The 14,392-nt window shown below is 42.5% G+C and overlaps 1 protein-coding gene across 1 annotated transcript in view; it reads right to left on the bottom strand.

The window, feature by feature from the left end:
* Positions 1–14,392, bottom strand: part of NT5C1A (5'-nucleotidase, cytosolic IA) — a 79,690-nt gene that overhangs the window by 25,480 nt on the left and 39,818 nt on the right. The window contains exon 3 of the mRNA XM_082246779.1: positions 8,675–8,804. Within this exon, the coding sequence (XP_082102905.1) occupies positions 8,675–8,804 (130 nt within the window). The remainder of the gene's footprint in view (positions 1–8,674; positions 8,805–14,392) is intronic.

Below are 14,392 nucleotides of genomic sequence, written 5' to 3'. Positions count from 1 at the left end.
ATAAATATCATCTTAAAAACAGCCCAGCGACTATGGCTCAGGCTTTATCAAATAAATAAAATTCAATAAAATTCATTAAGTGCCGGTTCACATTCTTGCGGCTGCGGCGATCGCATGTAATATCGGAGCGCACTGCCGCACGACTATTTACGTCGGCAGTCAGCCCCTCACAGGCAAAGCGACGTAGGGCTACGTCGCTAGCCTGTAAGGGTTTTGGGAGCGAGCGCGCCGCCGAAAGCGCTCCTGCTCCCGCTCGGTCACGGACCCCCCCCGCGCGTGTGCCCGGCGGACCCAATGTCCGCCGGGCATTCGCGATCATTCGTGACAGCGGGAGAAAGGCAGGCGGCTAGTGTAAACAAAGCCGCCTTTCAGTCTCCCCTGTGTAAGAATGGCGATCAAACGGTTCTACTATGTAGGACCGTTGATCACTGTTCTTACACATCAAGCCACAGCCAATCACAGTTAGAATCACGCCCCTAGGACACACTTAACCCCTCCCTCTCCAATACAGTTAACTCCTTCACTGCCAGTGTCATTTTTACAGTAACAGTGCATATGTATAGCACTGATTACTGCAGTAATGTCACTGGTAACCCCAAAAGTGCCAAAAATGTCAGTCAAGGGTCCGATCTGTCCGCCCCCAATGTCGCAGTGCCGCAAAAAAATCGCAGATCGCCGCCATAACGCGTTAAAAAAAAAAACAACAAAAATGACAAAAATCTTTCCCTTTTTTATTAAACGCAATAACTTTTGCGCAAACCAATCAAAATACACTTTTTGCGATTTTTTTTTACCAAACATATGGTAAAAAAAAAATTGGCCTAAAATGTTAAAAAATTTTGATTTTTAAATTTTTTTGGGGAATTTCATATAAAAAAAATTTGAAAAATATTGTTATTTTTGCAAAATTGACGCTCTTTTTTTGTTTATAGCGCATGATCAAAAAATCGCACAGGTGATCAAATACCACCAAAAGAAAGCTCTGTTTGTGGGAAAAAAAGGACGTCAAATTCGTTTAGGTACAGCATCGCACGACCGCGCAATTGTCCGTTAAGGAAGGGGGTAAAATCTTCTGGGGCTTAAGTGGTTAAACTGAAAGGGTTGTTTTACAAGGTGATCATTATTAAACACTTTAATACCACTTTAAACATGCACCAGTCCTGTATAGTTATAACACTTATGCTACTGTCAGGTGAAAAGTAAAACTAGTCACCTGCATTTAAAGTGATTGTAAAGTCATTTTGTAAAGTACAACTTCTGTTAGAAAATGTTCTATGCCTCGGTATCTGTGCTTTGTAAAAAATATGCAGAATTCTACCTTATTTCATAGGTAGAGGCTCAGGGCGCATGTGACTGCTCCCTCTCCCGATCTGACAACTACAGTGGAAGGGGCCGAGAATCCACGCTGACGTCAGCCAGGAAGAGAGGAGCAGAGCAGTGTGCAGTCACGTGAGCACCGAGCAGTGCTATAGAATAAGGTAGAAATCTGCATATTTTTTACAAAGCACAGACACTGTGGCATAGAACGTTTTCTAACATAGGAGATTGTATGTACTTTATAAAGTTATTTTAGCAGCAGGAGGGGAGGGACGAGCAGGGAAGAGGGGGGGGGGGGAGGAGGATAGAGGGGAGAGCAGATGATGGAGGCGCGTAAACTGACCATAGTGTCAGGGCTCAGCAGCAATGATAAACGTGGTCAGTGTACAGGGGGGAGGGCAGAACCAGACAGGATCAGCCAGGCATTTCAGATGATAGAAAGGGCCAAATTACACAGCACAAGCACTGTGTTCTATTATATGCATTAAAGGAACAGGATGAATATATATATATTTTTTTAGGGTAACAAACACTTTAACACAGGTCACTTTATGCCAAACGTGTTTCATGCAGTTGTTATATAGTTTACCATTTGCTATACAGGTATGAAGTAATGAAAGTTTTTTAAACAATTGCAAACAAATAATTACAAACAATTATTACACTGTATCTATGTAGACCCGAGTAGCTGTAAACTAGGCAAGCTCTGCCAATGGCCTTAGGAGTAAGGATGATCGAACTTTTTAAAAGTTCGGTTCGGCCAGAACATCCGAACTTCCCGAAAGTTCGGCCCGGATTTCAGAACCCCATTGAAATCAATGGGACCCGAACTTCGGTAATCAAAAAACACAATTTTTAAGCCCTAAAACCCAATAAATGCCCCTAAAAAGTGCCTAGGGTTCTGGGTCATGCCCCATTAACTATTAATCACACAAAAAAAGTTCTTAAAAATTGTCATTTTTGATAAAAAAGCCAATTATTGAAAAAAAAAAAAAAAAGAGAGATTTTTTTGATTTTGGATTTAGTATCTGGGGGGTCTAAAAAGTGTACAAGTGAAGTTTCAGCTCTGTAGCATGTCCAGAACCATGAAAAAAAAAAGATAATTTTTCAGTAGAACAGGGATGTGGGACCCTCCTTTTACACCTATATGATTTTTTTTTCTGGTTCTGGACATGCTACAGAGCTGAAACTTCACAGGTACGCCTTTTAGAACCCTCAGACACAAAATCACACAAAAAAAGTTCTTAAAAATTGTGATTTTTGATAAAAAAGCCAATTATTGAAAAAATAAAAAAAAAGAGATTTTTTGATTTTTACTTTGGACCATAAATAAAAAGGATTGTTTGTATTAGAACACTTTCAGGTTGGCTTCTCGGTTTTCACACCTTGCTGGTTTAATAGCAGGCATTTTTTGGGGTTCTTTGCTGTCAGGAAAAACATCTGAACTTGTGTATAGTGGTACTGTGCACAAGTTCAGATGTTTTGCCTGCCTCCAAAAACCCCCAAAAAATGCCAGCAAAAACACACTTGGGCATTTTTTTTTCACGCTAGCGTTTTTTTGGCATTTTTTTGGGTTCTTTTGAGGCAGGCAAAACATCTGAACTTGTGTATAGTGGTATATATACACACATAATTATATGTATATAGACACCTAGCCATATATAGGTGTGATAGTAGCAGAAATATATTACTGTAAATGATTTCATTAGCGCAAGCATATATTTCTGCTACTATCACACCTATATATGTCTAGGTGTGTATATAAATATATGTATGTGTGTATATACACCACGATACACAAGTTCAGATGTTTTGCCTGCCTCAAAAGAACCCAAAAAAATGCCAAAAAAACGCTAGCGTCAAAAAAAAAAAATGCCCAGGTGTGTTTTTGCTGGCATTTTTTGGGGGTTTTTGGAGGCAGGCAAAACATCAGAACTTGTGTATAGTGGTATATATACACACATAATTATATGTATATACACACCTAGCCATATATAGGTGTGATAGTAGCAGAAATATATTACTGTAAATGATTTCATTAGCGCAAGCATATATTTCTGCTACTATCCAGTGGCGTAGCGTGGGGGGTGCTGGGGGGGCCACTGGCACCGGGCGCAACATTTAGGGGGAGCGCATCCCACGCCCGCCATCCACGGGATCATAGTGTCCAGCCCTCGCCCGCCTCTTGGCTCCGTGACTGACTTTGTGCAGGACGAGCGGCGGCCAGGGGGGCGGGGCGGGCTGTGGGTGAAGATGCTATGTGGCTCGGTGCATGTGCAGCACCGCTTCCGGAGTCTCCCCCTGATGTCCGGGCCAGCCCGCTGTCTCTCCCCTTCGCTCCGGATCGCCTCCTCGAGTCACCAGTGTTTTTACACAGAGAAAGGTAAGTGATGTGCTGCCAGCCCCCGGGAGCCCAGGGAAGCTGACATGGGAGGGGAGGAGGTGGGTCAGTGTAGGGGGTGTCAGTATAGGTGTCAGTGCATGTGCAAATGTAGGGGGGGTTCAGTGTAGGGGGTCAGTGTATGGGGGGGGTCAGTGTAGGGGGGTCAGTATAGGTGTCATTGTATGAGGGGTCAGTGTAGGGGGTGTCATTTTAGGTGGGTCAGTGTATGTGGAAATGTAGGGAAGATCAATGTATGTGTCAGTGTGGGGGGGGGGGTCAGTGTATGTGGGAATGTAGCGGGGTCAGTGTGGGGGGTCAGTATAGGTGTCAGTGTATGGGGGGTGTCAGTGTAGGGGTGTCAGTGTGGGGGGGTCAGTGTATGTGGAAATGTAGGGGGGGTTCAGTGTATGGGGGGGTAAGTACAGGGGTCAGTGTGTATGGGGGAGTCAGTGTCGGTGTCAATATAGGGGAGTCAGTGTAGGGGGTCAGTGTATGGGGGGGTCAGTATAGGGGTCAGTGTATGGGGGGGGGGTCAGTGTCGGTGTCAGTGTAGGGGGGTCAGCATAGGGGGGTGTCAGTGTAGGGGGGTCAGCGTATGGGGGGGGTCAATGTAGGCGGAGGTCAGTGTATGAAGGGGGTCAGTATAGGGGGTGTCAGTGTAGGGGGGGTCAGTGTAGTTGTCAGTGAAGGTGTGAGTGAAGGTGTCACTGTAGGGGGGTCAGTGCGTGGAATCAGTGTAGGTGTCAGTGAAGGGATCAGTGTATGGAGGGTCAGTGTAGGTGTCAGTGTATGGGGGGTCAGTGTAGGTGTCAGTGTATGGGGGGGTCAGTGTAGGTGTCAGTGTATGGGGGAGGTCAATGTAGGGGGGGTCAGTGTAGGTGTGTGTATGGGGGTATCAGTGAAGGGGTCAGTGTACGGGGTTCATTGTAGGGGTCATTATAGGGCTCAGTGTAGGGGGGTCAGTGTAGGTGTCAGTGTGTGTGGGGGGGGGGGGTCAGTGTAGGTGTCAGTGTAGCGGGGTCAGTGAAGGTGTCAGTGTAGCGGGGTCAGTGAAGGTGTCAGGTAGGTCAGTGTAGGAATCAGGAATGTCAGTGTAGGGTTCAGTGTAAGGGTCAGTATAGTAATTAGGTAGGTCAGTGTAGTGACCAGGTCTGTTAGTGCAGGAATCAGGTAGGTTAGTGTATGAATCAGGTAGGTCTCTGTAGGTGTCAGTATAGTGATCAGGTAGGTCTGTGTAGTGGTCAGGTAGGTTAGTGTAGGTGTCAGTATAGAAATTAGGTAGGTCAGTGTAGGTGTCAGTATAGAAATAAGGTAGGTCAGTGTAGGTGTCAGTATGGAAATTAGGTAGGTCAGTGTAGTGATCAGGTTGGTTAGTGCTGGAATAAGGTAGGTCAGTGTAGGAAGAAGGAAGGTCAGAGTAGGTGTCAGTATAGTAATCAGGTAGGTCAGTGTACGTGTCAAAAAAGTAATCAGGTAGGTCAGTGTAGGTGTCAGTATAGTAATCAGGTAGGTTAGTGTAGGAATAAGGTAGGTCAGAGTAGGTGTCTGTGTAGTGGTCAGGTAGGTCAGTGTAGGAAGAATGTAGGTCAGAGTAGGTGTCTGTGTAGTGGTCAGGTAGGTCAGTGTAGGAATAAGGTAGGTCTCTGTAGTGGTCAGCTAGGTCAGTGTAGGTGTCAGTATAGTAATCAGGTAGTTCAGTGTAGGTATCAATATATTAATCGGGTAGGTCAGTGTAGGTGTCAGTGTAGTAATCAGGTAGGTCAGTGTAGGAATAAGGTAGGTCTCTGTAGTGGTCAGCTAGGTCAGTGTAGGTGTCAGTGTAGCGGTCTATTAGGTTTGTGTAGGGGGCGCAAATTACTTACCTTGCCCCGGGTGCTGACAACCCACGCTACGCCACTGCTACTATCACACCTATATATGTCTAGGGGTATATATACAGACGTATATGTGTATATAAACCCCTATACACATGTTCAGATGTCATGTCTGACATCAAACATGTCCTCAAAAAAGCACTGGCAGTGGCAACCCCTGCAGCATAAAAAATGCTTGGTTGGTGAGAAGCCATATCCCTGTGCCGAAGCAACTCAGAGAAATGATCATTTCTCTATAGCGGTCACCCTGCTATGGAAGGGTTTTGTCACCCTTCCATAGCAGTCACTGTCAGTTAACCCTACACTACACTACGGTCCCCTTACACTTAACACTTTCCCTACAGAAACTAAATTTTTGAAGCTAACGTAAGTGTAAAGGAGTACTCTAACTACACTAGATATCCCTTTCCTCACACTAATAAATGCTAAATGACACTTTTAAAGTAAAATTAACAGAACTGCTTCCACTCTCTTCCATGTCCAGTATAACAATGCTAGGAATATGGCGGTGGCTATCTTATATACTGGGGGGCGTATTCACTAATGATTGGTCTAGGGACCCCCTAGTCACTCCAATCACATTCCTAGCATTCTCCTGCCCCCTCAATTGGCTTTTGCTAATGGTTCTGGTCCAATCACGGGCTTTTAAAGCCCATTTCCTGAAGCATTGCATTTTGGTCGGTTCTGGTTGCCGAATTCCGAACTTTTTGGGCAAAAAGTTCTAAATTCGGCCGAACCTCGAACACCCAATGTTCGGGCCGAACCGATGGTCGACCCGAACCGTTCGATCATCCCTACTTAGGAGAAGAAGATTTATTCATGTTTCTTATTGTTGGCCACTTGAATGTTTTAAATACTTTTTTACTTGCCAACAGCATCTACTGTATCTCAGAACCTACCTACAGTGCCTATAGGTGGGTATCTCTCCAGAATGTTGAGAGTGAAGATGTCTGTCCAGGACATGCTGTGACAGCCAGCAAAGGGACCATGCAGTGCATGTATAGTACCTTTTATCCTCCTCTTTTCTCAACCGAAGAGGGGAGCATTGGTTGTACAACAAAAAGCTGTAAAGTCTCCACATAATCTGTTCGGTAGTGCAGATTTGTCCCCATATAACTAACCAATTACTAATCAGTATAGGTATGAAAAGAAAACAATCAAGCCTTTGTGACAGTTTTTTTTGCAGTATTATCCCAATAAAAAATGTCTGTTTCAAATTGAAGAAAACTTTGCTACATTTCCAGTACTTAATAGAATAAAACGGCTCAAGTGGCTACTGGTGTGATTGCCATCATCCCTTGACCAAAAAATGTAATCCTCATTGAATCAGATGCAGTCCCCGGCATCCCAATAAAAGAAACACGCATGCACGTCGTGATGACGTCTCGCGCTGCCGTGCAATATCCGGTCGCTGTGATGACAACATCTAGAGACCGAATAGCGGCCATATTGGAGACAAATGCCACCAACACAGGATCTTTCTCTTCCTCTCGTCTATGCACAAGAGAATGATCCTGGCAGCATTTGTCTCCAATATGGTAGCTTTTCAGTCTCCGGATGTTGTTATGACAAAGACTGGATATTCCGTGGCAGCATGTGACTTCATCACGACGCGCATGCACACTTCTTAAATTGGGACGCCGAGTACCGCATCTGGCACCATTTCCATCCCCTCTTGCACTGGTGTAGGGAAAGTGGGTTTTTCATCATACTAACTGGTTTGGGAACAATTGCGATAGTCTTCCCTCATTTGGCTAGCATTCTCTGTGGGTCTAAGAAGAGTAGTTCCATTTGTAAGTATTGAACCCTTCTTTTCATTTTTTAACTATTTTGAGCATTATATTACTAGACCTAAGTTTTAGTCCCAAGCAAGGGTCTTTATATGTTCCCCTTTATATATGTTTTTCAAGCTGTGATGTCAGAAATTTTTGGACAAAGTCCAGCGAGCCTTGTTGCAACACGATGGTCAAATCTCAACTTGGGAGTCATCTAGCTTGTGGGAGCATTCTAGCCAAATGGTCATATATGCCATGTAAGTCTTTCCAATTTATTATGTTGATTCAATATTGAAAAATTCTGTATAGCGTGCAACCTAAATGTAATTAGTGTATATTGCAGAAATGGTAAAAAAAAAGAAGATTTTATTGTATACCTTGAAACGCATTGGATATCCCCACCACTGGTAAACATCTATGCTGTTTCAACCTTTAAATGGAACTGGACAGCAAGTAGTTGGGGAATACCACTTTTTTGCACCTTTATTGACCTTGTATTACTTGTTGTTTGCTTGTTCCCCACATTTACAAATGCATTTGCTTTTACAAAGATTTTTTTTAAATGTTTAAAATAAAGATATTTTTTATATAATTTAGTTTCTATTGCCTTTAAAATCCCATTCAATGAGGATTCAACTTTTTGGATAGTTTCAGCACTTTTACAGACACCTGCACAAAATTCAGGTTGTTCTTGGTAGTGGTACTTTTAAAACCTGTTGCTATGTCTGCAACAGATTCTTAAAGAATTGCTGCCAGTTCAAAGATTAGCAAACCGTTGGTATTAAGACCAACTCCGAATTGGCATACATAATGTCATATTTCAGCAATCCTCCTCTGTGTCAGCCCTGCCTGTCAAAGCTGAGTCTGCACTGAGTGATATGTGTGGCTTTGGTGTTTAGTGAAGCGTCCATGCCTTTAGATTTGGCCATTAGCATTTTTTAGCTCCAGTCTATCTGAAATTTGCTAAGCACGGCTAATACTCTATACAGTAAGCCAGCAAACAAAGCATAATAAATATATGCAAAGTGTAATTACCTATACAACTATATTTTTTTTTATAGTTTTATGTTATACTTGAGTAAACTACACCTAACAACACGAATATTGATTGATGCTTGTTGCAGAACTTCTTAAATTGCCTTTTTAAATATTAAAGCCTAGTATGGTCTTCCCACAAATACTGACATGTTGTGTGTTGAGTACCTAAATATATACTGTAGATGATCATTACTAATGTCATTGTGCATGTAGTAAAAGAATGCCGAAAGCATAGGACCATGAATTATTGTGTATATAAAATAGTGGCTGCATAGCATCTTACTTACTATAATGGTTTATGGTATTAATGAGTCTCACTCCGACTTGTGCGTGGTTATTTGTCATAAGGACAATGTCAAATAGATCTTCACTGTCTGGGTAAAGCTGACGCAGCTGAGCGTTGACTGCTTCCAGGGCCTAAGAGAGAATCAAGACAGGAAAATCATACACGTCAGGGAATATATACAAACCACACATTTTCCTCTTACAAATGTTTAACATCATATTCTTGTTCTAGTCTGTTTAAATACCTTAAATCTCTACACTGATACAGTCAAATTAAATGGATACTTTCTTGTAGCAAAATACCTGTATGAACACATCATGTTACACATGTGCAGCCAGGTAGTTGGCTATGATGGACAAGTTATGACAGTTTGCAGCTGCTCTTTACACTATCACTGAACTGATATGTTGATTCATCTCACTGTCTGCCTCCCACCAGCAGGGGGAGCCAGGAAGTCAAGGAGCTTCATAGACTTCTATGCTAGCTGCAGTGGAATGTGGCAAATGAAGTTTTGGAAGAGAGACATACTATGTACTCCTATAGACCATTGAACTGCATTTCCCAGAAGGAGATGGCCAGGAGGAGGAGAAAGAGTTGCATTTTCTTAAGCTGTAGTGGACACAGCTTCCTTTTGCCATGAGAAGCACAGAGAGTGCACATGGCTGTCCAGTGTTCACCACCACTGCTGCATAATGGCAGCCTGAGCAGGATCAGGAGTGCTGAGTCCAGGGGTGAGTCACCAGCCTAATTAAGATGTGTGATCAGATGGTAAACTGCAATATCGCTGGGACTGGTGAGCGACTGCTGTGGGGATTTAATATCTGCTGCTTGAGAGACTGAGCCCTTTAGAAACTGAATATACAACCATCTAGTAGCCCCTATAACTGCCTTCAGGCTTGACGGGGACTATTCTCATGTGCCCCAATGGTAAAACTGGGCCCCGATGCTAGCTGGCTGAAGAGTTAAGGCTAAAGACTGTCCCCTTGCAGCTGTTACACAAAGACCTACACCTATTGCTTTAGCCAATGTATACCTCTCAGGGGACATTGCACCTTATCCTAGCCATTCTCCTAGACTGCACTCTAGACTAGTTAAACTATTCTTATACATATTGCAGTTAATGCTTATATGCACTGTTTATTGCTGACTTTGCTGATTTATGTGTTAATTTTAGTCTAGTGGTAGAGAACTCTATTCTTAATTACCTTGGCATCGTGATTATACTGTCTAGCAGACTGTTTCTGAACCTACCTCCTGTGTGTTCATTTATGCTCAAATCATGATTTATTCTATATTGTATCTTGCATTAAGTTCATTTACCACTAAATGGTCTTGTGTCTATTTCCTGGTACTAATTCACAACAAAATGAAAGATATCTACACTTGTGTGCCTATAAGTGCTTACAATACCTTTCACTTAATCATGTGTATCAGAGGGGCTGAGATTGTTCTTGGAATCAAGGGGCAAAACAGAGAACCTTTTAGATTTCTGTGGTAGTAAGCCCTTGTAAAACACCAACCTAGGGTACCCCCGATGGACTCCCAGCAAGCTGGAAGCAGGTTGCGGCCCCCAGGTATGTCGACCTGATGATACAGAGACCACTCGCGTAAGCAGATTACAGATGGCAGGAGACAGAAAAGGATCTGGGAAGCAAACCGAGGTCAGGCAAGTGGCAGGCAAGCTCAAACAGAAGTCGAAGACAGAGTCAGTACACGGGAAGTCAGAATGCATGAAACACTAGGCAAATAGAAGCTCAGAGAACTAGGAAGTTTCTCAGGCAATGTGGTGTGCACCAGACATAGGAGTAAGTCACACATGTGCAAGTCACAAGCAAGTCTCAAGTCTTAACCTTCAAGTCTCAAGCAAGTCCCAAGTTACTGTGGTGAAAAGTAAGCAAGTCAAGTCGAGTCCCTGCTTGAAGTCAAGCAATTCAAGTCAAGTGATTTATTTTGGTCAAGTCACAAATCAAGTCAAAATACTGATCTACCCCAATTTTCACCTTTAAATCAGTTAAAAGTCAGTGGTCAGGAAATGTTTTGTTTTATTTTCAACATTAACAAAACTGCTTAGTGCTTTTTTCTTGGCATATTAAAGAAACATTTTGAATGCCCAAACAGCTCAAAATCCTTTGTCTGGTCATGTTTCAACACCAGAGTCACTAAAAACATGTTAAGTATTTACATTGTTAAACAGCCAGTGTCCTACAAATCAGAATACACTGAGGTGTTTTAAGTGACTGTGGTGTCAGAAACATACCAGGCACATTAATTTTGCTTTACCACATCTGGAGAAAATGTAAATATTTAATAACTTAAAAAAGTAAAGTCATTTCGAGTCATATGTGTCAAGTCAAAGTCAAATCTCAAGTCATGAATACCAAGTCAAAGTCAAGTCGAGTCTTTTATTAACTTTAGTCAAGCAAGTCTCATGTCCTCAAACTGGTGACTTAAGTCTGACTTAAGTCAAGTCATGTGACTTGCGTCCCCCACCTCTGCGGTGCACTGAGCATGTGTTGTATAAGGAAGCAAAAGGAAAAGGAAAAGGAAATATAAACCTACAGAATAGCAGGCAATGCCCATAGGTGAGCACAAAAGCCAAACAACACGTGAAAGGAATTTGAGGACTAGGAAAAGCCCTGCAGCAAGGAGGTAAGAATTACACAGGCAGGAAAACTGCAAGCTAAATCGTGACAGAACCCATATTACCAAGTTTCTCCTTCAGGAGTAGCGCTAAACATGCATTGTTGTTTGTTTGCCTTTAACCACTTTACCACCGGAGGATTTTGCTGTCTTACGTCTGGGCCACTTTTTGCGATTCGGCACTGTGCGAATTTAACTGACAATTGCGCGGTCATGCAACGCCGTACCAAAACGAAATTTAAGTCCTTTTTTTCCCACAAACAGAGCTTTCTTTTGGTGGTATTTGATCATCTCTGTGATTTTTATTTTTTGCGATATTAATAAAAAAAAGCGTCAATTTTGAAAAAATAACAATATTTTTCTACTTTGACAGTTAAAAAATATCCAATATATTAAATTTTTGTCACATATTTAGGCCAAAATGTATTTAGCTACATGTCTTTGACAAAGAAAATTCTCAATGAGCGTATTTTTAACCGCGTTAAGACCGGAAGATTTTACCCCATTCCTGACCAGGCCATATTTTGCGATTCGGCACTGCGTTATTTTAATGGGCAATTGCGCGGTCGTGCTATGCTGTACCTAAATTAAATTGACATCCTTTTTTCCCCCACAAATAGAGCTTTCTTTTGGTGGTATTTGATCACCTGTGCGATTTTTACTTTTTGCGCTATAAACAAAAAAAGCGACAATTTTGAAAAAATAACAATATTTTTCACATTTTTTTAGATGAAATTCCCCCCCAAAAAATGTAAAAATCAAAATTTTTTAACATTTTAGGCCAATTTGTTTTCTGCTACATATTTTTGGTAAAAAAAATCGCAATAAGCGTATTTTGATTTGTTTGCGCAAAAGTTATCGCAGCTACTAACTACGGGAAATTTTTGTCATTTTTATTGTTTTTTTTTTTTTTTAACTAGTAATGGCGGCGATCTGCGGTTTTTTTGCGGGACTGCGACATTGCGGCAGACAGATCGGACCCTTGACTGACATTTTTTACACTTTTGGGGGTACCAGTGACATTACTGCAGTAATCAGTGCTATAAATATGCTCTGTTACTGTAAAAATGACACTGGCAGGGAAGGGGTTAACTTTTATTGATCAAGGGGTTAATGTATGCCTAGTGCTTACTAACGTGTGTGGGGGGAGAGGACTATGTGACACAGGGACAGATCGCAGGTTCAGCTATGCTGAATCCTGCAATCTGACCCTGCCTGTCACTTAGGAGATCCGCCCGCTTTGTTTACACAAGCGGGCGGATCTCCACACTCGATCCCCGACGATCGGGGAAGAGCGGCGGTGATCAGCGCCGCTCCTCCCCTGGCCTGACTCCCGCTGTGACTGAAAACAGCGGGAGTGAGCCTCTGGCGGCACGCGCGCGTCGCCGAGAGAGGGGAATGTCTGGTGACGTAGGTCTACGTTGCCAGACGATAACGAGCCACTGTGCCGCAGTAGCAGCACAGTGAGCAGAGGTAAAGTGGTTAATAATTTTGTCCCTTTCTCACTATGTAGCTAGGAAATTCTCTGTATAGCTAGTCCTACCCTCTTTTCAGTGTGTCTTTAATTTCTGTTCTGAGCACTTGTAATTGCTGGGGCTCGACATTATATGATTTTGCTCTATCTGATGTTTATCTGTGAAGATATTTACAAGTTTTGGATTAACGCTTTATTTGATTTGCAACATGTCATCGCATACCTCCCAACTTTGATGGGAGATTGGAACGAGGGACATCTATTAGCAAAAGTAAGTGGGCATAGGACCCCTCTGCCACGCCCACTTAGAGGAGAAAAAAAAAGATTAGTTAACTCAGAAGTGCTTTTTTTTACCACTACTATTGCTTTATACTGGCTTTTGACATTTTCAAATGCAGCAATTTAGAAATTGGATGAAAGGTTTAGCACTAGGAAACAGTTTTTGAAAGAGAAATAGTGAATTTTTTTTACAACTATAAAGATCAGACCAAAATGAGGGACAAATTAGGAGGAAAGAGAAACAGAGGGACATTGTTCCAAAACAGGGACAGTCCTTCCAAATCAGGGACAGTTGGGAGCTTTGCAGTTAACCCCTTCCCACTCTGGACAGTCTGATCTATATGCATAGCTACACAATGCAATTAATACAACAGCAGCAAAAGTTCCTGCTTACACACAGACTAAGGAATAATATAGTGCCAGCAGTGTGACGAGTGGGGACATATTTGTGACGGGAGTCACTTTGGGCGTGGGGTGACCAGGAAACTGGGGGGCACTGGGGATATGGTTTAGTTTGCTCCAAATGGACAGTGATATTCAGGAATGATGTCTCTCTTGAAATATGAAGATTTTATTACCTGTACACTGTGAGGTCTATGACCAGGAAGTACAACTCCTACTATGGGCATTCCAGGAAGTTTAATGTGGAGACTGACTGTCTATTGCTTAACGATGTTGCTTTTGTCTGAAAAAGTAAATTGTGATATTCTTGTCTGAGGTGGCTTTCCATTCACCTATTGTTAAGTGTGCTAATGAACTCACCTGTTGTCTGCTAAGGGATGTATTGACACTCAGAGTAATGTTTATTGGGGGCTCGTTATGTAACCATTGTGTTATGTTGGGGGCTGGATTTGGGTCATTGTTCATGTAGTGACTACATTATTTCTAACGTGTATATAAAGCGTGTATTCCTTTTCAATAAACAGTCTGATTCCTGCTTGACCCTCAATACAGAGCCTCGTCTCGTACTTGGGGGGGTGGGGGTTTATTTGTATGGGTTTCTTGTTCGGCTGAGTGGAGTGTCCGGTAGCTGCCTTTGTGTTCAGGAATGAAATGTCCTAAACAACTGTAACCCCTTTCATACCCGGGGTGTCGTTACAATATTGTTACCATGAAATGTGACATTGGTATGTACAGTATATGTCTCTGTTTGCCCGCCCATGTCTGGTTGCCGGTGTGGTCAAGATAATTAGGAAAAGTGTATATGTCCTGCTAGATTCTGGTAGCCTAGTGTAACGCTCCTGCGTTTTTTGTTATAGGCTGGATTTGCAGCTGCAAAATCTCCACTCAGTAGTCATGTAGAGATGTGTTGAATACCAGATCCAA

This window comes from Pelophylax lessonae (assembly GCF_965119305.1).
Source record: "Pelophylax lessonae genome assembly, chromosome: 2".
NCBI classification, from domain to species: domain Eukaryota; kingdom Metazoa; phylum Chordata; class Amphibia; order Anura; family Ranidae; genus Pelophylax; species Pelophylax lessonae.
The sequence above is the reverse complement of the archived record's forward strand: the minus strand, read 5'-3'. Positions and strand labels throughout refer to the sequence as shown.